This window comes from Aricia agestis, chromosome 17, assembly GCF_905147365.1.
Source record: "Aricia agestis chromosome 17, ilAriAges1.1, whole genome shotgun sequence".
In the NCBI taxonomy this organism is placed as follows: domain Eukaryota; kingdom Metazoa; phylum Arthropoda; class Insecta; order Lepidoptera; family Lycaenidae; genus Aricia; species Aricia agestis.
In genome coordinates, this window is record NC_056422.1 from 12,555,586 (window position 1) to 12,579,737 (window position 24,152).

The 24,152-nt window shown below is 39.0% G+C and overlaps 1 protein-coding gene across 1 annotated transcript; it reads left to right on the forward strand.

Annotated features, from left to right (window-relative positions):
• The first annotated feature begins 1,161 nt into the window (after window positions 1–1,161).
• On the forward strand, window positions 1,162–23,149 carry LOC121735685. The gene is made up of 9 exons (XM_042126587.1): window positions 1,162–1,222; window positions 6,970–7,107; window positions 7,882–8,049; window positions 8,832–8,974; window positions 12,586–12,757; window positions 18,231–18,362; window positions 18,888–19,055; window positions 22,297–22,439; window positions 22,969–23,149. The coding sequence occupies exons 2-9, from the start codon at window positions 6,975–6,977 to the stop codon at window positions 23,143–23,145; spliced, it is 1,236 nt and encodes a 411-aa protein (XP_041982521.1). The 5' UTR covers window positions 1,162–1,222; window positions 6,970–6,974; the 3' UTR covers window positions 23,146–23,149.
• The last annotated feature ends 1,003 nt before the right edge of the window (window positions 23,150–24,152 follow it).

A 24,152-nucleotide genomic window follows, 5' to 3' on the forward strand; every position in this document is an offset into this window, starting at 1 on the left:
CACCTAAATATTGCAAATGTATTGAAATGTGTACCTAAGGTACACTTTTTTGACAAGTATTGGGGAGCATGTTTTTTGACGGAGTTACTTTTCCTTAGTTTTTATTATTCGTAGCCTGTCCATCAAAAATCGGGTTGTTTACGCCAAAATTTTGCAAAGTCGTTCTGTTACTATCTACGGTACTCTATTATCTCAATTCGTTGATATCTATTCTTATACGTGTTGGAACATAATGTACACAGTATAAGTTACATACAGCAGACCATATCTTCTTACACCTTGCACAAATACGAAATAACATAAGTACTTACAGTAAACTCATCATACTAGAATCCAGTGTACATTAACGTAATTTTGAGATAAGTTCAGCAAGAAGAACAATGCAGATTCATTTGTTTTTTAATCCACGCAATAAAATAATTCTTTCAATCATTTGTCGCATTAATTTTGGTCCGTGTAAAAAGAGACACCATTAAAGTATTATTACTCTACTAGCTGTTGCCCGCGACTTCGTCCGCGTGGACTTCAGTTTATAGCGCGCGATGTCAACAAAATTGGTGTCAAAAATCAATACAGCTGTGCAGTGTGCACACAATAAGTATTTCATTTTTTTATATTAAACTTTATATTTTATGCCAAATTTTAAAGCTTATTTAGCCCCCCAATTACACAACTTTACCCATAAACTATTTATCTTTGATAGGTTTAAGGTTACGTCACTGCACAAATAAAGTACTGAGTTATTTAATAACGTGGAATAGATATAACCTTAAATTAACTTTCATTAAATCAACTGAAACATAAAAATAAATAAAAACCTTTTAATATCATAAAAAATAAACTTTATTGTTGCTGCGGAACCCTTCATGGGCGAGTAATTCTCGCACTTGGCCGGTTTTTTTAATTGTTCATATCTATCAGATTAATAAGGACTAACGATTCTGTCACAGCAGTGGTTAAATGGAGACGAAAAAATATTGCGCGTGCGTCACCGCTCGCTTCTGAGTCCCTAGTGATTTGCTCCCCGCGAGGGGTACAGTTCGATACTGTAATGTAGTGGCCTGGATAAATAGACAGTTAATCTACTGTACAGCTTTGTATTGTGTAGTGTATCCAGTTAATCCAGTATCTTCGTATCATTTTATCGGACAAGCCCGTACAGCGCACCTATCGTAAATACTCAGTCGTGTTATAGCCTTGCTGTGGTACTGTCGTGAACTAGGTAAGCTTTGTGAATAACTTACTTTTTTTAAATAAAACTAGCAGGCAAACGAGCAAACTGGTCATCTGAAAGCAACTATACCGTCACCCATGGACATAATATGGCAACATCAGTGTCATCAGAAGAGGTGTAGGCGCGTTGCCGGCCTTTTAAGATAGGCTATCTAATATCTTCTTGAAGGTTTGCAGGTCGTATTGGTCCGGAAATACTGCTGTTGTCAGTTCGGTCCAGAGTGAACTTAGACTTTAGAGGCTTAAAATATAAGTTAATAGCGCTTAATAAAAGTTTAATTTTTAAAATAAGTAGCAAATTAAACTTGTAAAGCTAACATTAATAATAATTCGCGTAGATATTTAGATAATTTAGTAATTTGTGGTTAAATAAAACATTTTCACATACATTTTTTTTTAATGGAATAAGGGGGCAAACGAGCAAACGGGTCAGGTGACCCGTTTGCTCGTTTGCCCCCTTCCATCAGGTGATGGAAAGCGACTTCCGTCGCCCATGGATACTCGCAGCATCAGAAGAGCTGCAAGTGCGTTGCCGGCCTTTTAAGAGGGAATAGGGTAATAGGGGAGGGTAGGGAAGGGAATAGGATAGGCGATTGGGCCTCCGGTAAACTCACTCACTCGGCGAAACACAGCGCAAGCGCTGTTTCACGCCGGTTTTCTGTGAGAACGTGGTATTTCTCCAGTCGAGCCGGCCCACTCGTGCCGAAGCATAGCTCTCCCACGTATAAAGTAGCGCGTAGAATTTTTATTATAAATAGCATGGTCTATGATGGTCATGCTGCAATCTGCATGCATGGTCATGGAATTATAACTAAAATACCTTTAGCTACAGTAAATATCTAAATTATTTTAAATAAAAAATAAGACTTAGGTAAGTACCTACAATTTAACTGTAAGTAAGTATAATTAAAAATAATAATATTTCGAATAAGTTATTGCTTACGTTAATTAGTATTATACTTAGTTGGAAAGTTTGAGAAATATCAACTTAACATTTAGTTAATGGTTAAATTAAATCTTAGGCAAGTTTTATAGAACAATTTTATAAAACTGTTTACGAAAACTTCAATCTAATAATTATTTTTAAACAAAAAATTAAAACCGGCTCCTAAAGTAAAGTAGTAAGATAATTATTCTTAAATGAACTAAGAAGCATCAAATAATTCTTATTCTCTTATATGAACTAGCTGTTGCCCGCGACTTCGTCCGGACTTTAGTTTATAGTTGTTCCCGTACATCGATTGAATCGTTTACGCGCAAATCAGAAAAGTATATTATGTAGGAACCGCACATTTTTCCGGGAAGAAAACATTCCTTGTCCCAGATTCAAATTAGTATCTCCAATCTCCATGCCAAATTTCATCCAAATTTATTAAATAGTTTAGGCCAGGGCTTCCCTAACTGTGCGTCGCGACGCCCCGGTGCATCGCAACATTGTCCCAAGGGCGTCGCATGTCAACACAACCAAATCGAGTAAACGCCTCGCCCATTATGTCTTTCATACATCCCGGGCAGTCTATATCCCCGGTTTCAGAAGATATGCTCAGAAAAGCAAGCGCATCCTTCAATTTCGCCAGCCTTGCTGGCTTATGCTTGTATTTTGATTTGGTCATTATTTCCTAATAACCATATAAATGTCCAAATAGTGTTTTATGATAACCTATGTTGGGTAGGCTAGTTCTAAAATTAGAAAGTATTTTTGGGGGCTGGGTTGAGGGGCGTCGTAAAGAAATGGCAAAGTCCCAAGGGCGTCACAGTACAAATAAGTTTGGGAAGCCCTGGTTTAGGCGATGATCATAAAAGTTTATTGTGCGGGAACCGTACGTTTTCCGGGACAAAATTAGTATTCCTTGTCCTTTCCCGAGACTCATTTAAGTATATCCATACCAAATTCCATCAAAATAGATTGAATAGTTTACGCGCAAATCATAAAAGTATATTGTGCAGTAACCGTACATTTTTCCGGGACAAAATGTATCCTATGTTCTTTTTTGGGACTCAAAGTATCTTTATACCAAATTTCAGCAAAATGGGTCCAGACGTTTACGCGTGATGTCGTAACCACGCGAAATATTCTGCGCGGCTTCGCCCGCATAAATTAGATATTTTACAGACAAATTAGTCCACAAAAAATAGCCTATGATTCTTCACGTGGTCTACTTCTTATTTGTGCCAAATAATAGAAACATTGCTCCAGTAGTTCGTGAGATAAGCCCTTTCAAATAATTTCCCCCGTTTTTCCACACTTTCCTATATTCCTTCGCTCTTATTAGTCTTTGCGTGATAAGATATAGCCTATAGCCTTTCTCAATAAATGGAATCTCTAACATTGAGAGAATTTTTGAAATCAGACCAGTAGTTGCTGAGATTAGCGCGTTCAAATAAGCCATTTCAAATAATTTCCCCCGTTTTTTCCACACTTTTCTCTATTTCTTCGCTTTCATCAGTTTTAACGTGATAAAATATAGCCTATAGCCTTCCTTGATAAATAGGCTATCTAACGCTGAAAGAATTTTTTAAATTGGACCAGTAGTTCCTGAGATTAGCGCGTTCAAATAAGCCCTTTCAAATAATTTCCCCCGTTTTTTCCCCTTTTTCCTCTATTTCTCGCTCCTATTAGACTTAGCGTGATAAAATAGGTATAGCCTATAACCTTCCTCGATAAATGAGATATCTAAAATTGAAAGATTTTTTAAATCGGACCAGTAGTTCCTGAGATTAGCGTGTTCAAATAAGCCCTTTCAAATAATTTCCCCCCGTTTCTTCCACACTTTCCTCTATTTCTTCGCTCTTATTAGTCTTAACGTGATAAAATATGGCATATAACCTTCCTCGATAAATGGGCTATCTAACACTGAAAGAATTTTTCAAATCGGATCGGTAGTTCCTGAGATTAGCGCGTTCAAACAAACAAACAAACTAACAAACTCTTCCGCTTTATAATATTAAGTATACTCGTAGATAGCGCGTAATAGCGCTTTTTATGAAATAAGGGGGCAAACGAGCAAACGGGTCACCTGATGGAAAGCAACTTCCGTCGCCCATGGACACTCGCAGCATCAGAAGAGCTGCAAGTGCGTTGCCGGCCTTTTAAGAGGGAATAGGGTAATACGGGAGGGTAGGGAAGGGAAGGGAAGGGAATAGTTGAGGGTAGGGAAGGGAATAGGGTAGGGGTTAGGGGATTGGGCCTCCGGTAAACTCACTCACTCGGCGAAACACAGCGCAAGCGCTGTTTCACGCCGGTTTTCTGTGAGAACGTGGTATTTATCCGGTCGAGCCAGCCCATTCGTGCCGAAGCATGGCTCTCCCACGCTTCTTGAGTTACAGCCTGGAGACAGACGGACAGACATCGAAGTCTCAGTAATAGGGTCCCGTTTTTAACCTTTGGGTACGCAACCCTAAAAATAATAATAATTGTACTCACCTACATTGTTTTAACTACAGATATGTAGAGATAGATTTCAATGGGTACATAAAACATAGGAGTTATTACTTTTATGTGTCATTGGAAACTCTATTGCTATGGCAATTAGATTTACGTGTCGGAGATACAAAACAGCATACAAACATTATGTTTTATGTTTAACGTAATATATATATTGTAATTTGTATTTTGTAACATTAACATTTGGCCTTGATCTTAAAATGCCGGTAGGTAAGTTACAACAACAAGTTTATGGTCAAGGTTTCATTCCTATATTGCTGCTTGATTTTTTGAGCTGTTTGATTGAATGGCTATTTCAACTAGTTGGCTGCGACATATCTATATTGATAATTAATGTCTAATGAGTAATAACATAAATTTAACTGTTTAAAACCTTACCTACGTTTATTGATTTAGGTTTTGATAGAAACTGGTGGTTTTGACGAAAACACGTTGAGTCCTAGAAAAGTAAAAAGATTTTGTAAACGTAATGACCACGTAATGACGCTATTTTTCTGGGACCAAAATATTATGTATTTCGACAACCTTTCGTGGAATATACTGCAATTAGGAAGTATTCAATCAAACATCCTGTGAACTCAGACCAAATAAAAAGTATTTTTAATTGGTCTGAGCTGCCTGTGAACTCAAACATTGTTCGCTAACATGACAACCATACTATTATAATATATATTCTGCAACTGTATTCAAAGTATGATTTCGCCATATATCGTAAAATGGATGGTGTTATCGGTACCTAATACCAAGGTCAGTAAACCGGTCGCTATATCAGTGCCGAGCCCACAAGTTGTTATTCAGACACGCCTTTGACGTAGTAACAATAATTTATCTGTAAAGTCTAGATGACGCCCGCAACTCCGATGCGCCAAAATTCGTTTATCGCGCGGGAACCGTACATTTTTCCGTGATAAAAACTATCCTATGTCCTTTCTCGGGACTCAAAGTATCTCCATGCCAAATTTCAGCAAAATCGATTCAGCGGTTCGAGTGTGAAGAGGTAACAGACAGACAGACAGACAGACACTTTATTAGTATGGATACCTCAGACCAAATATTTTTTTATTTGGTCTGAGAATAATACAACAATAGGCATTTTTAAATTAAAAACTTTATTGACTACGGAGGATACACATTACTAGCTCTCTGTGAACAAGTGAGTATCTCAGGCTTCCTGAGATTATATCAAAGGATTTTTTGGGGTTGAATACCGCTGTCGATCCTGGCGAAACAGGAGCCACAGTAGTGGGAATGGACTTCACATGGAATTGATAGATTTGCTACTCGTAGTGTTTGCTGGATTCTATGAAAATTTAATAGTCGGCCAAGTGCGAGTCGGACTCGCGCACGTATGGTTTTTTGTATGGGAGTCCCCCTTAATTTTATATTTTATTTTAATATTATTATTAAATATTAAAGTACACTTATAACTAAGGACTATGAGAAAAATTCAAGTACCTACCTGTTGCCATTATTGATATAGAGCAAAAAAGGCCAAAAAAACATGTTTGTTGTACGGGAATTAAATATTAATTTTATTTTGTTTTTAGTATTTGTTGTTATAGCGGCAACCATATGTGGCGGCAACGGATATTATACATAATCTGTGAAAATTTCAACTCTCTTGCTATTACCGTTCTTGAGTTACAGCCTGGAGACAGGCAGACAGACAGAAGGACAGACGGACAGACAACGAAGTCTTAGTAATAGGGTCCCGTTTTTACCCTTTGGGTACGGAACCCTAAAAATGTACAACGCTTTCCGACGTTGCAATATAATTAATTGACTGAGGGCCTTTCTGAGCGCCGTTTCACCACTTTCTGATAAAGTGCCTAATAGGCTATACACAACTTTTTTGACAGATTCTCCATACTTGATCTGTCAAGTTAATTGGTGGATAGCCTTATCAGGAAGTGGTGAAACAGGCCCTTAGAATGGTAAATTGACTAAGAATAAGAATAAATCTTAGGTTATTTATAAATAATAGTCATCTTTACTGATAATTTTTACTTCCCACTCGTACAAGTGCGATAGTACTCGTAGGCCCAATCCCCTACCCTTTTCCCTTCCCCACCCTCTCCTATTTCCTTCCCTACCCTGCCCCCTCTTAAAAGGCCGGCAACGCACCTGCAGCTCTTCTGATGCTGCGAGTGTCCATGGGCGACGGAAGTTGCTTTCCATCAGGTAACCCGTTTGCTAGTTTGCCCCCTTCTTTCATTAAAAAAAAAAACAAAAGAAAAAAAACAAGTACTATCACCAATTAACACATTCTAAGGTCCTGTTATCCCTTCCAGCAATCATGTCGAAGGTGGACCTCTACTACTTCCCCCTGAAGGCTCTGGGCGAGCCCGCGCGTCTGCTACTGGCCTACAACGACGTCCAGTTCAATGACCACCGCCTGACCAAGGATGAGTGGGCAAAGTTCAAGCCCAGTGAGTATTTTCATACATGTACTATCAGAGAAGTTGATTCCCAGGCAAAAGGCGGACCGAAGTGATTTGGTCGCGTTAAGTCAAACCATAGAGAAAAATTTTCCTTAGTTTATGGTCAAACCCATATGCCGACCAACTTAAGTAGGTCCGTCAACTGCTTAGGAATTAATTTCCTCGATGGTACCTATATACCGGTTGCGTTCCGTCTATATATTATTATGGTATATCAAAGTATGGTACTTATATAGACGGCACGCCACCATGGTGCAGTAGTTTAGAGCGTGCTCTTGACTCAAAGGTCGTGGGTTTAATTCCTGCGTTGGAAAATAGGTTGTTTTCAAGTTTGGTAAGGACAATTAATGACAAACATAAAATCAACTACTTTTGATATATCCCGTATCACTCTCACACTAAAGTCTAAACATGGATCTAACGACACCCATCAAGCTAAAATCACTAATAATATAATTTACTAGCTGTCCCGGTGAACTTCGTGTCACTTAAAAACCTTCCCTGGACTTCTACGAATATTTTAAGACTAAAATTAACCCAATCCGTTCAGCCGTTCTCGAGTTTTGCGCTTAGCAACTCATTCAGCGACTCATTTTTATATTATAGATTATACAAAGCAATTATTATATGACACCTTCGAAAAACAACCCTCATACTGGCGCAAAAAAATAAAGCAATAAGAGATTTCAAATCAGAGGATAATTTTTCCGTACCACAAGAAACCCTTATATCATTCTGTTGTCTAAAGTCTAAACTTTTCAGGCACGCCTTTCGGTCAACTGCCCATGCTGGTGATTGACGGTAAGAAGTATACCCAGAGCATGGCCATATCGCGCTACCTCGGCCACAAGTACGGCCTGGCTGGAGACAGCCTGGAGGACAGCTTCCAGATCGACCAGAATGTCGACTTCTTCTATGACATTCGTCTAAGTGAGTTATACAAATATGATAAACAGACCAACGAGTCTCTTGAAACAAAGCTTTGCACAAAAGTCAAAGTCAAAACACAAAAAGCCGGGCAAAACCTTAGTTTTGCCCGGCTTTGTGTTTTGAGTTTTTGACTAATCAAACCTACTTAATATTTTCCCCTTTAACCTATACTCAACTCCGAGGGCTAACTTGTCGCTAGCGGTCATTGACTCCCTGTCAAAAACTTGTCATTTTCCATATAAAACCACGATTGACAATATCTGACACTTCATTGTCAATCGCGGTTTATATGGAAAATTACAAGTTTTTGACAGGGAGTCAACGACCGCTAGCGACAAGTTAGCCCGAGTCTACGAATAAAAAGTTTTTATTATTCGTAGGCCCGAGTGGAGTATAATTAGTAATCTATCTGTGAAATAGACAAACTCTTGTCTAAAATTTTTCAGAAACTGAGCATGAGTAAACTTTTTAAATCAGATTCAGAACCCAATGAAGCTAATGCAGATCTTTCCAGAACATCCTGATTTTAAAGGCTTTTAAATCAGATTCAGAACCCAATGAAGCTAATGCAGATCTTTCCAGAACATCCTGATTTTAAAGGCTTGATTGATGGATGGTATTGATGGTATAGCTGATATGTCCGAAAGTATGAGTTATCCAAAGTACCCCGCAAATGATCAAATTGTTCGAGAAGACGCTCATTTTGGGCGCTTGACAGACGAGCTAATTTATTTATTATAGTGTAAAAGTATTTGAAGTCATGAATGTTTTTAACATTACAGAAGCTTACACCACCCATCATGAGAAAGACGAAGCGGCCAAAGCAGCTAAGCACGAGGCTCTAGTGAAAGACTACTACCCCACGGCTCTAGCTAAGCTGGACGAGCTTATCAAGAAGAACAACGGACATCTGGCTCTAGGAAAGGTAATTTGATTCTTGAAATAGCTGATGATGAAGACAAGTTCTTGAACATCGAAGTCACTTTACGAATTTTGCGATTTGCGAAGTCCACTTCCACAGTTAAGTTCTAATGCGGCTTCGACCTATTGAATTCATTTGGCTAAGGTTGAACCGGTGGTGGTTGAATATTTTAAGGAAGCAAAGCATGCTCTGACTTTGTAATATTTTTGTCTTTAAGTCCTTCCGAAATCATCTATACTTAATTTCTATACTTAATATTATAATTCTGCAGAGTTTGTTTGTTTGTTTGAACGCGCTAATCTCAGGAACTACTGGTCCGATTTGAAAAATTATTTTACTGTTGGATAGCCCATTGATTGAGGAAGGCTATAGGCTACATTTTATCACGCTAAGACTAATAGGAGCTAAGAAATAGGGGAAAATGTGGAAAAAACGGGGGAAATTGTATGAAAGGGCTTATTTGAACGCGCTAATCTCAGGAACTACTGGTCCGATTTGAAAAATTCTTTTATTGTTAGATAGCCCATTGATAGAGGTAGGCTATAGGCTATTTTTTATTACGCTAAGACTAATAGTAGCGAATAAATAGAGGAAAATTTGGAAAAAACGGGGGAAATTATATGAAAGGGCTTCTTTGAACGCGCTAATCTCAGGAACTACTGGTCCGATTTGAAAAATTATTTCAGTGTTAGATAGCCCATTTATCGAGAAAGGCTATAAGCTATATTTTATCTCGCTAAGACTAATAGGAGCTAATAAATAGAGGATAATGTGGAAAAAACGTGGGAAATTATATGAAAGGGCTTATTTGAACGCGCTAATCTCAGGAACTACTGGTCCGATTTGAAAAATTATTTCAGTGTTAGATAGCCCATTTATCGAAAAAGGCTAATCTCAGGAACTACTGGTCCGATTTGAAAAATTCTTTCAGTGTTAGATAGCCCATTTATCGAAAAAGGCTATAGGCTATATTTTATCACGCTAAGACTGAGGAGCGAAGAAATAGATGAAAATGTGGAAAAAAAAAACGGGGGAAATTATTTGAAAGGGCTTATCTCACGAACTACTGGAGCAATTTTTCTGTTATTTGGCAAACATGAAAAATATACCACGTATAGGAACAAAGGCTATTTTATGCGGAAAACGGTTGCGTGAAATTCCTAAATTACGCAAGCAAAGCCGTGCTGAACATCTATATATAATAAAATCGTAGGAAAGTCAATTCTGTACATTGAATATTTTTGTACAATAAATAATACTTGGGATGTGATCTACTATGCTAACGCGGACGAAGTCGCGGGCAACAGCTAGTTAATATTATAAAGCGGAAAAGTTTGTTAGTTTGTTTGTTTGTTTGAACGCGCTAATCTCAGGAACTACTGGTCCGATTCGAAAAATTCTTTCAGTGTTAGATAGCCAATTTATCGAGGAAGGCTATAGGCTATATTTTATCACGCTAATACTAATAGGAGCGAAGAAATAGAGGAAAGTGTGGAAAAAAACGGGGGGAAATTATTTGAAAGGGCTTATTTGAACGCGCTAATCTCTGGAACTACTGGTCCGATTTGAAGAATTCTTTCAGTGTTAGATAGCCTATTTATTAAGAAAGGCTATAGATTATATTTTATTGCGCTAAGTCTAATAGGAGAGAAGAAATAGAGGAAGGTGTGGAAAAAACGGGAGAAATTATTTAAAATGGCTTATTTGAACGCGCTAATCTCAGGAACTACTGGTCCGATTTGAAAAATTATTTTAGTGTTAGATAGCCCATTTATCAAGAAAGGCTATAGGTTATATTTTATCACGCTAAGACTAATAAAAGCGAAGAAATAGAGAAAATGTGGAAAAAATTTGGGAAATTATTTGAAAGGGCTTATTTGAACGCGCTAATCTCAGGAACTACTGGTCCGATTTGAAAAATTATTTCAGTGTTAGATAGCCCATTTATTGAGAAAGGCTATAGGCTATATTTTATCACGCTAAGACTAATAGGCGCGAAGAAATAGAGGAAAATGTGGAAAAAAGAGGCAAATTATTTGAAAGGGCTTATCTCACGAACTACTGGAGCAATTTTTCTGTTATTTGGCACAGATAAGAAGTAGACCACGTGAAGGATCATAGGCTATTTTTTGTGGACTAATTTGTCTTTTCTAATTTACGCGGGTGAAGCTGCGAGGAACGTTATATTTCGCGTGGTCACGACATCACATAATACGAGTATCCTACTTCCTACAAATATTATAGTCAAGCGATAATTTAAAAAAGTCTATACTTAAAATGCACACACCTGAAGAGTATGTTTGCTTGAATGCGTTAATCTCAGGAACTACAGGTCCGATTGAAAAATTTATTTCAGTGTTAGATATCTCATTTATCGAGTAAGGCTATAGGCTATATTATATTATATTATCACGCTAAGAGTAATACGACCGAAGAAACTTAGGAAAATGTGGTAAAAACGGGGAAAATATTAGAAAGAGTTTATCTCACGAACTACTGGAGCAATTTTATAGCAATATTTGGCACTTATACAGAGTGTAACAAAAATAAGTGATAATACTTTAGGGTGTGTACGTGTTCCTTGTAGAGAGTTCACTGTGAAAGTAGCAGCGGTGAAAGACCAAATTTTTTTTTCACTTTTGTATGGGGAAACTCGTGACGCTCGGGCCCTTGCCCATACAAAAGTGAAAAAAAATTTTCGTCTTTCAGCGCTGCTACTTTCACAGTGAACTCTCTACAAGTCTACAAGGAACACGTACACACCCTAAAGTATTATGACTTATTTTTGTTACACACTGTATGGAGTAGACTACGTGAAACGAGTATTTATACCTATTTTTATTCGAAAATGTACGGTTTCTGTGAAATTCCTAATTTACGCGGGCGAAGCCGCGCGGGACATCTAGTTTGCTATAAAGATACTTTGAATCCCGAAAAAGAACATAGGATACATTTTGTCCCGGAAAAATTACTGTTTACTGCACAATATACTTTTATGATTTGCGCGTAAACTATTCAATCTATTTTGATGGAATTTGGTATGGAGATACTTTGAGTCTCGAGAAAGGACTAGGAATACTAATTTTGTCCCGGAAAGTGTACGGTTCCCGCACAATAAACTTTTATGGTTATCGCCTAAAGTCTAAACTATTCAATCTATTTTGATGAAATTTGGTATGCCAATACTTTCAGTCTCGGGAAAGAACAAGGGATACTTTTTATTCCGTAAAATATACGGTTCCCGCACCATAAACTTTTATGATAAACTATTTAACCTATTTTGATGGGCATAGAGATTGGAGATACTAATTTGAATCTGGGACAAGTAATTGTTTTTTGTCCCGTAAAAATGTGCGGTTCCCACACAATATACTTTTCTGATTTGCGCGTAAACGACTCAATAGATGTACTGGAACAACTATAAAGTCCACGCGGACGAAGTCGCGGGCAACAGTTAAATTATAAAATGCCTCATCTGGTGTTCTCACCAGATAAGGTATTTTTAGGATTCCTCCTGTAAATTACATAATATTTTATTTAATGAATACTAAAAAAAACTTAGATCTTAGAACTATTTGCAAAAATCTAAAGCACATCCTTCATGATCTTTCCAGCTGACCTGGGCAGACTTCCTGTTCGCTGGTGTCTACGACCACTTCAAGGTGATACTCCAGATGCCGGACCTGGACACCAGGTACCCCAGCTTCCGACAGGTCTACGACACCGTCTACAGCCTGCCCAAGGTCAAAGCCTTCAGCGAGAAGGCACCGAAGTCTGTGTCCGGATTTTAGGAAGCCAACTTTCAATCTTTTTGTCAAATAAATTGTTCAATAATATTGTTCAATGATATTGCACAATAAAATTGATCGTCTAGGTGCACACTGGAGTCAAAAGTGATTAAAATTGTTATCTTTTTCGTTTGTCGTATTAATGAAAGAGAAGGTTTCGGTGCGAATGGCGCTGATTATGTTAATTCTTGAATTGTAATGTATTGTATTCTTTGTTAACTGTTTACGTTTGCATTAAATTAGATCTGCGGGGCTAAAAGAGTCCTATTTAGCAATTCCTCTCAATCAATTCAGCAAATGAATTGTCAAAACTGTCAAACTGACGAATGTCAAATTACCTTTTGGAATTACTATAACATGAATAATTGCAAGCAGAGCGACCATTTTGCGATTACATAACCCATCAATCCCCAAGCGGTAACCGGCTGTAGCATAACAATTGAAAATCTATTGTGTCTGCGATTCCCACGATCGAGGTATTAAAAAAATGAATATGATTCGTAATGTGATTCTCTAAAGCGACAATTTTAGCCCCGCTGAACAGAGTATACCGCTGTATAAAAATGTATTAAAGCAAGTTTTAGTCCTAGGTTTATACAGGCTAATCAGTGTCTACGAAACTTTAGTAACCAATAATACTTTTATGTTTTCAATAAATTTTATTAAACTTACATTATGTGGTTTTTTTTATTCTTTAAAAAAACTAGCTTTTGCCCGCGGCTTCGCTCGCATTAAGAATTATTATTATTAACTAGCTATTTGACCGAGCTTTGCTCGGTTTTCGATAAAACACGTATAAAATTACGTTTTCTAAAAAATATTCCTAGCTAGATCCATTTATCGCCCCCGAAACCCCCTATTACTTATATTACATGAAAATCATTGGAGCCCATTCCGAGATTCCAATTACATATTTATATACTTACTTACATACAAGAATTTTTCGTTTAAAGATATAAGATTAGGTATCAAAGTCTCAGCCCGATTGGTTTAAAATTGACAAAGTTTCATACAAACTTTCATCCCCCATTTTATCCCCTTGGGCGTAGATTAATTGATCAAAATCCTTTCTTATCGGATGCCTTCGCCATAACAACTACCTGCATGCCACAGCCCGATCCGTCCAGAGTCCAGACTCAAGGTCAAGATCACTATGTCAGTCAGTCAGTCACCTTTGAGTTATATAATAAAGAATCATGGCCAATTTGTATAGGAGCTGGACTAGACTTTTATTTTTGATGTCCCAAAATAAACTATAGTTAGATTTGGTTGTTCTTATGCTCTAAACATAATTCCGTTTCAGAATTATGTCTAAATAGCCACGATTTTTTTGTAATAATAATTACGTTTACAATTATTTTGAGGTTAGACTTAAGAACTACCTTTTTCCCGTCTGCGGTGTGGCCTACAAGTGTTTATTCGGCGATCTCGTTTCTAATTATTTCAATTTTTCCTAGAGTATTACCCAAATAATAGACCGAATGATCGCCGGCTGTCAGAACATAACAAAACTAAAATATATTGATCTTTTTTTTGTGGCTATTTATAGACACATTTCTAATGATTTTCGATGCCTTAAAATATTAGGAAATTTTTGCTACTAATGGCATATCGGGACGCCACCGCCAACCTGGTACGATTTGGCCATTGTTCTTTAGATATTATAATTTGGTAACAGAAGGAATTAATTTATAAATGTCCCCTATTAACTATAATATTATTATAGTCTTTATAATATGCAGGGAGTTTCAAATAAGTTATAGTAAGCCAAAAGGCGGTGATTCAGGGGGTAATTATTATGCTGAAAAACTTCTGTTCTACGACTTTTGGAAATTTACGGAAAAAATATGCTTCTCTACAGTAAAAAACTCACGTGATCAACAAAGTTTCTGTGGAAATTAATATTTTTTCATTCTGTATATACTACTATCTCTTTTTCAGTAAAATTTAAAAAAAGGTTGTTTTTAAAGAAAAATGCGATCTGCAACGAATCGCGGATAGCATTTTAAATTACCTTAAAATATTTTTACTTTTTCAACGTAACGAAGAAAACATTCGACTGTTACTATTTACTTTGTCTATCGCTGAGAAGTGAGTACTCGAACTTATCACTACGTTGATAAGTAACTATCAAAGTTACGAAATAAATGGCCAAGCGCGAGTTGGGGAAAATGGAGCTATAGATAATACCCAGACCGGTTTCGGTGACGGTGGCCGGTTTAATTTAAACCAGGCGTGCTACGCGGGAGTAATTTTATAGTGCCCAAGTGTTTGCGCAGTACACATTCTCTATTCCTTTCTCTCATAACCCAGTGCCCAGTGGGCTGTGGAACGGAAGACCGACACGACTGGCGATGGCGGGTGATCAGGCGCAGGACCGACTTTTTACATGCCCATGCGTCGGATGGGCAGGTGATCAGCCTGCATTTTCCTAACCAAACTTGGAAATAACATGTTTCCAACGCGGGAATCGAACCCAAGACCTCCGAGTCAAGACTCAAGAGCCACGCTCTAAGTCACTGGACCTCGGAGACGTTAAGGAGCTATAGAGTGTAGACAATAAAAGTATTTCTTATTGATGTTGGCAGTAGATTCGTTTGAAGAAAAGGAAATTGTTACCTTTTAAGAAAGCTACTTCCCATTAGGTGACTCGTTTGCTCGTTTGCACCCCTAATTTTATTTAAATGAAGCCCAGTTCATCCGCAGCACTCGATGAGTCACATGTGCGTTGTCACGGTACGGTACCCATGGGTTAAATAACTTATAAGACACAAAAATGATTATTTTTTTCAAGTAAGTATTTAAATAATTTGGCCACCGACGGTACATTTATAGGTGTAATAAAACTAAGTGATAATACTAGAGATGTGCCGTAAATTACCTGACTATACCTGACTGTATAGTAAAAAATACATTCTGAAAACCATCAACTGTCTCAATTCTCATGACGATCATCTCAATTCTTACGACGTTCGTAGGCAGCGTAGTGCGTGGTAGTGGGTACATGCTGCGCAACCCGCGAATCAGTGCAGACTGCAGTAAACGAAGCGTTACGGAAACATCCGAAACCATGATCGGTTAGGCCCAAGGGCGTCGCCAAGGGCGGGCAGGGAGGGGCAGCTGCCCCCCCCTAGAGATTCTAAAAATGTTGCCAAATATAATGCAAACAACGACTACTATAATTTTAAAATCTGGTAATTTAAAAAAAAATATGCTGTACGCTGTACACTTATTCAAATTCAACTCCTTTTATTCTATTTTTCTAATAAATGTTATTATAACTTATTTATTTACAAGTTTTTATTGCATAGTCAAGAGCTCGTGCTCGTGTAGCTTTACACATTGGACTCTGTACTGTTTTCTCATTCATAGAGAAGGAGAAAAGTATGAATTGTAGTAGGTAAAGTCAACTTGTCCCCCCCTGCGCCATCGGCTGGCGACGCCCTTGGTTAGGCCGACTAGTCGGTAGATTAGTCGGCTTCTTTGCAACCGACTAATTGGATAGTCGGCTAGTCGGCCATTCATCGGCACATCTCTAGAATCTAGATCGTATTATCTTGAGTCTAGGTAATACTTTAGGGTGTGTATGACTTCTTTTTTGTGATTTGTAAGCGCCCCTGCGTCATGGATTTCACAATAAACACTAACTTAGTAATACAAAAGACTCATACACACCCTAAAGTGTTATCACTTAGTAACGTTACACTTAATATTGTTTGAAAAATTAATATTTTGTGTTTTAAAAGTAAAATATTTAATAGCTCATTATGAAATAAATATTAAATTAACTAAGTATTTACTTAAATCGAAAACAAACTCTTATCGCAATGTTTGCACTAATGTAATTAAGAATTGTAATGTCGGTTACTTGATATGCACACATTCTTCTAACATTTGCATAGGCTTCTTTAAATCATTCCAGTAACTTGCATAAAACAGTTTAATTACATCAATTGCTTTTATGTTACTTAGCGTTTTCGTTAAAATTTTGTTGTATTACAAGAGGTGTACTTATTTGTTGAATGCTGGCGCATCTGATTTAACGTAGTAATTAACACTGTTTTTTTTTTCCTGGTAGACACTGAAAAAACATTAAAAGCTGTATTGATAATGATGATTGTAAACTGCAGAAAGAAAGAACATCTTTAGGTAGTTAACGTAAGTATCTAAATAATTATTAATTATACAAAACACAATATACAACCTAATACCATTACAAGTTTTTCCCGTTTATTCGCAAGTCGCAACTAGTAACTACGAGTATTTCATAGTACATTCCAGTAACTGGCATAGTTTAAGCTGTGAGTCAATTATTATGTCTACTCAATTGGTTAAACACAGGAGTCAGTAACTCCCAGGACACCGAAGGACGCGTGTTGAAGTAACTTTAGGTAATGTCCCTTTAGTTTTATCTATTTATTTTAATAGTGGTGTTTATGGAACTTGGTTATAACTTTTATAGCCTGAAGCAGTGAGTGCTCCTTTTATATGGTGTTGGAATCTTATACATATTTGTTGTCCGAAGCCAGTCATAAAGCGCGGATTCCTACACATACCTAAATTTTATCTGCAGGTAAGTCTTAGTCTTATTATAGGCAAGATAGTAAGAAACTTTAGGCTTTAGCGTCTTCATAAAGCTATAAAAGTCTGTTAAGGCGTACCTTGTTATTATTTGTTATACCATACCGTTGTTTCTCATTTAACAACAAAGAAAATTATTCATAGACAGATGGCAGACCCACGTAACATAGCTGGACGAGCCAGTTCAGCCAGTTGTCTGATCTAAACCAAGACTGATATAATCTTTTCTCTGATAGTATTATTGGGAACTTCTGTGCTGTGTTTGTGCCAGGGCCACTTTAATTTTACCACCCCTATGTACAAACTCATCCGCCATCCTAGGACGCCATAGGACGTGCCACCCATAGGCCATGGCTTATACAGCTTATGCTTGCCTATACATAAATCCAGAGCTGGTCTGTGCCTCTTACAACTTGATTAGACCAAATTCTTGTTACATCACGCATTCGCTCTTCATTTCACATGAAACTTACTAATATATGTGGTACTTACATGATAATATACGTGGGAGAGCCATGCTTCGGCACGAATGGGCCGGCTCGACCGGATAAATACCACGTTCTCACAGAAAACCGGCGTGAAACAGCGCTAGCGCTGTGTTTCGCCGAGTGAGTGAGTTTACCGGAGGCCCAATCCCCTAACCCCTACCCTATTCCCTTCCCTACCCTCAACTATTCCCTTCCCTTCCCTTCCCTTCTCTTTTACCCTATTCCCTCTTAAAAGGCCGGCAACGCACTTGCAGCTCTTCTGATGCTGCGAGTGTCAATGGGTGACGGAAGTTGCTTTCCATCAGGTTTGCTCGTTATTTCATAAAAAAAAAACTTAACTTTTTCCGGGATTTATATATTATTTACGCATTTAAATTACAAGTATGGATGTTATAATTACAGCCATGGGCACCGTCCTCCACTACTTCGACGTGAAGGGCCTGGGCGAGGCGCTGCGGCTGCTGCTGGCGTACGGCCGGGAGCCGTTCACCGACCACCGCGTTACCTTCGCCGAGTGGCCCACTTTCAAGACTTGTGAGTACCCTCAAGCAGTGCCGGATTTATATTTTTTCGGAGTGTAGGCCACTTTATTTCCGCCGACCCAAGTGTCCGAAATCAGTCGCCCCCTAGGGCGCTGCCGCACCTAGGCCGCGGCCTATACGGCCTATTTATAAATCCAGGGCTGCCAAGCATGTTACAGGTGATACAGAATTTTCCATAATTTTGCTGAACCTTACCTGTGCCCTGTGCGTGCCTGTGCACCTACACCACCTGTACACTTTATTGTTAGAAAATATTATAATATTCGAAAGAAAAATTTTCTCATGAGCTATAGCGCAATACTCTATTTCCATACGAAGTCAAAATTAAGTTAAAAATATTTTTTGATATCGGAATTCCGAGGAAAAGAAACGTGACTGTCTTTCCGTAAGATCGTAAGCACAGTTGTAGTATCTTCTACCACCTTCTACTCCCTCGTTTGCTAAAGTAACTAGTTATTTTTAGTATACCTAATCCTATCCAATTAGTTTTTTTTAAATAACTTTGTTTCAATTCCAGCGACGCCCCTGCAGCAAATGCCCGTGCTAGAGATGAACGGGCGAGTGTACACGCAGAGTTCTGCCATCGCCAAGTATTTGGGCCGGAAGTACGGCCTCGTCGGCCAAGACCTGGAGGAGGACTTTAAGATCGACGAGAGTCTGGAGTTTCTGGGAGATATACGATATAGTGAGTAAACAATGAGTTACTTTTTATTTTTTTAATTGCTTATTCAAAAAAGTAAAAACTAAGGTAAAAACATAAATCTAATATATAAAATTCTCGTGTCACAGTTTTCGTTGCCATACTCCTCCGAAACGGCTTGACCCATTCTCATTAAATTTTGTGAGCATATTGAGTAGGTCTGAGAATCGGCCAACATCTATTTTTCATACCAAAAATTATTTATACTAGAGATCGCCCCATGGTCGAAATTCGACCTTAGTTCCAACGACATTAGGACTACCTACTACCTACTTCTTCTTCTTCTTCTTTTGGCGTAAGCCTCCCCATTTAGGAGTTGCCAGCGTCAGAGTTGAGGCGAAAAATGTGAACAGTTATAACTTATAACGTAAACTGATTGCCATGCAGCGGGCACGGGTGATGACTTCATGCGACCATGCAAATACAAGATAAAATAATGAAACAGAAAAAACCAGAACAAGCAAATAAGTACAGCAACATATTGTTTCTTAGCCTTTAAAGATACACAGAGTACATAAACATAAATACAATCTACTTATATTAAATATAAAAGGAAGAGAAATCATATTACAACTAGAGCCTAATGTGATTATGAGCAATGAACGAGCATAAGATGTCAATAAATGGAGAATATACTAACGATAAAATAGATTTAAGATTAGTGGGACGAGGAATATTAGGAGGAAGGTAATCGTACAATGAAAGGTTGTTTTCGCAAGCAAAAAATATATGGTCTGGAGAGCCTTCATCCAAGCCACATTCACACAATGAGCTATCCCTCACCCTTATTTTAGCTAGAAATACCGGGTTACACGAGTGACCCAGACGTAGCCGACAGATAGTAGAGCAAACAGGCTTATTAGCTTTCAAATATTTAAAAAACCACGGTCGACTAGGTACTGAATCCTGAATTTCAGCGTAAAAACGTCCTTTATCCCTACTCGACTCAGTCCAAATGGTATTCCACTCCAGAGTCAAATGCGACTTGGCCAGAGGAAGAAGATCCTGACAAAAAATTTTGAAATTACTTAAACCACCAGACTTTGCAGCTTCTTTGGCAGCACCTACTACCATCCTACTACCTATATTTTGTAAAAAATATTGACTTTATAATTTTTTTTCAATTCTTGTCTCTGGGACTCAGTTGATCTCAGACTGGCCGTGTTTAAAGCATTGTCTAATAGTATCTCAGATTCAATAAAAAAAAACTATAATCCATTTTCAATTTGTCACCTTGTTGTCAACAGACTTCAACCATAAATCAAAGAGTATAATTCGTATGTATAGGCTTGTCAATCAAAAATCTGTCATTTTTCCTAGAGTGTGTGTAATGTTTTATTTGTTAAAAAAATGTATGACAAAAGGATAATTTCAAAATAATATTAGCTCGATGCACTCCTTCACCATATAAACTATAATATTGTGCAAAATTTCATTCACCTACGTTTCCCCATTTTTCGTCAAAAGGGTTACGAAGTTTTCGGCTCACGTATTAATATATAGATGGCAAAACAACGTTTGCCGGGACAGCTAGTCTATATATATATTAAAATGGATTTTCAATTGTGTTAGTAACGCTAAAACTCGAAAACGGCTGAACGGACTGGGCTAATTTTTTTGTCTTAAAATATTCGTAGAAGTCCAGGGAAGGTTTTAAAGTGAGACGAAGTTCACACTTCACCAGGACAGCTAGTTTATAATAAAAATACCACAAAAATACCTACAAAAAGTAAGCAAATTGGCAGTCTTATATCGCTTCAAGTGGTTTCTTCCAGACAACCAACAGAGATTAAAATATGACTTACTAAATGACGCCCGCAACTCCGTTGCGCCAAAATTCGTTTATCGAGCGGGAACCGTACATTTTTTCGGGATAAAAACTATCCTATGTCCTTTCCCGGGACCCAAAGCATCTCCATGCTAAATTTCAGCAAAATCGGGTCAGCGGTTTGAGCGTGAATAGGTAACAGACAGACAGACACACTTTCGCATATTTATAATATTAGTAAAGTATGGGTATGGATGACAAGAACAGTTAGGACACTAACTAAAAATAACTTTAAAAGTTGCAGTGACAAAGAATATTCCAGAAAAAAACCAGCTACAATATTTTCGTGCACATACTGCAATCTGTTAGCTATCTATACAGGTCTATCAGGCAGTGCCGTAAATAGGGCGGTGCCACCGGTGCCCAGGCACAGGGCGTAGACTCTGGGGGGGGCGCAAAAATGGCCAAACCAGGCAGGAGTATTCTTTTTTCGGTTTGCTCCCGATAATAGTTCCCGCTGCGCCCCTAGAGCACGATTCCAACAGTAAAATAGACCTATACATTGCTTTGAGTAATATAATATGTAAAAAAGCAAGGGCGCAGTTGTAGAAGCTCGCACAGGGCGCAAAAAAGACGGCACTGCTATCAGGATAATAGTTATGGCGCATTATTTGCAAAGTACTCAAGAAGTTATCTTATAACTATGTGTTTTAGGTCTTAACCAATAACTATCTATACGTGGGAGAGCCATGCTTTGGCATGAATGGGCCGGCTCGACCGGAGAAATACCACGTTCTCACAGAAAACCGGCGTGAAACAGCGCTTGCGCTGTGTTTCACCGAGTGAGTGAGTTTACCGAAGGCCCAATCCCCTACCCTATTCCCTTCCCTACCCTCCCCTATTACCCTATTCCCTCTTAAAAGGCCGGCAACGCACCTGCAGCTCTTCTGATGCTGCGAGTGTCCATGGGCGACGGAAGTTGCTTTCCATCAGGTGACCCGTTTGCTCGTTTGCGTTTGCGTTTATCTCATTAAAAAAAACGAATAATAGATTACGTGCTTTGAAATTTGCTAAATTAAGTATAGTTTGTTTTAAAGTAGAAAGATAAATTAGGTATAGCAATAAAAGTAACCTTTTTACGCAAAAAAAACAAGGGGGTTGTGAAATTAATACATTATTTTTATATACTTTAATCCTTATTTTATCCGACTGTACCAGAATGAGATGGTTCTTATGCAAGCTGTAAAGCCTTGGCACTCCTGGCAGTAACGTTGAAGAGGAATAAAGTTTGATAAACATCATCAAATTGACGAATGCAGTCCAGTTTTTCAATTTTTTTTTACTAATTTAAATTACTATTCTTATTTCTACCGCACACAAATAACAATATAATATAACAAGCTGCGTAATAGCCCCCCCCCCCCCCCCCCCCCCGTTTAACTCCGCTACTGCTTCCAGGAGCCAGCATGGTCCACTATGAGCCTGACGCGGCGGTGAAGGCGCGGAAACACGACACCTTCAGCAAGGACTTCTACCCCCGAGCCCTTAAGGAGCTGGACAGGATCATCCGGGAGAACGATGGACATTTAGCCCTTGGAAGGGTAAGTTACTAGCTAAATTGCGTCATCAAGTTACTAGCTAATCGGTAAGTTACTAGCTAAATTGCGGACTGTGGTCTGAGGAGCGGGTAAATGCGAGCTAATTACGACTTCAAAATTTATTTATCGCGGGATATATATTATTTTTATCTCTATACCAAATTTCAGCAAAATCAGTTCAGTGGTTTAGGCGTGAAGGACAGACAGACCGACACAGAGACAGACAGATGTCATAACTGTTTCGAGAAGATGCTCGATCTGAACTCTGGTAGGTTTATGTAGGTAGGTAGGTTAGGTAGGTACGAATTGAAACAAGGAAGTCGGTTAAAAAATATCTGACTGAAAAGATTTTTTGTTTCCAACACTTCATTTTGCGCAGAGTAGGTTTTTAACGTTTTTAATTCCCACTTGCCAGGAAAATTTACGTTTCTTTTATCTTCTAGGGGGGAAAGGGGGGCAGCTGCCTCCTCCCCCCTGCCCCTACCTGGGTACCCCCATGGCCAGATCTTAACACTTTTGATTTTCATTCCAGCTGACCTGGGTAGACTTTGTGTTTGCGGGCATGTTCGACTACCTGAAGGTGATGCTGCAGATGCCAGACCTGGACGTCCAGTACCCTAGCTTCCGGCAGGTCGTGGACAACGTGTACAGCATACCCCACGTCAAGACCTGGTGCGACACCGCCCAGAAGTCTGAACTTAACTTTTGATTTTGTATCTTTTAAGCTTTAGAGAATAGCAACAGTATAAGATGGCATTTAAATATAATATTTTTAAGTACTAAGGAATAAAATATATTTTCACAAAAATATAGTTTTTAATAACAAATTGTGTAGCTTATCATAGTGTAGCTCTTTGTAGCTAAACGTAGTAGTACGTAGCACAGCGCAGTGGTACGTAGCACAGCGCAGTGGTACGTAACACAGCGCAGTGGTACGTAGCACAGCGCAGTGGCACGTAGCACAGCGCAGTGGTACGTAGCACAGCGCAGTGGCACGTAGCACAGCGCAGTGGTACGTAGCACAGCGCAGTGGTACGTAGCACAGCGCAGTGGCACGTAGCACAGCGCAGTGTTACGTAGCACAGCGTAGTGTTACGTAGCACAGCGCAGTAGTACGTACTACGTAGCACAGCGCAGTGGTACGTAGCACAGCGCAGTAGTACGTACTACGTAGCACAGCGCAGTGGTACGTAGCACAGCGCAGTGCTACGTACCACTGCGCTGTGCTACGTACCACTGCGCTGTGCTACGTGCCACTGCGCTGTGCTACGTAACACTACGCTGTGCTACGTAGTACGTACTACTGCGCTGTGCTACGTACCACTGCGCTGTGCTACGTAGTACGTACTACTGCGCTGTGCTACGTAACACTACGCTGTGCTACGTAACACTGCGCTGTGCTACGTGCCACTGCGCTGTGCTACGTACCACTGCGCTGTGCTACGTACCACTGCGCTGTGCTACGTGCCACTGCGCTGTGCTACGTACCACTGCGCTGTGCTACGTAGTACGTACCACTGCGCTGTGCTACGTAGTACGTACTACTGCGCTGTGCTACGTACCACTGCGCTGTGCTACGTAGTACGTACTACTGCGCTGTGCTACGTAACACTACGCTGTGCTACGTAACACTGCGCTGTGCTACGTGCCACTGCGCTGTGCTACGTACCACTGCGCTGTGCTACGTGCCACTGCGCTGTGCTACGTACCACTGCG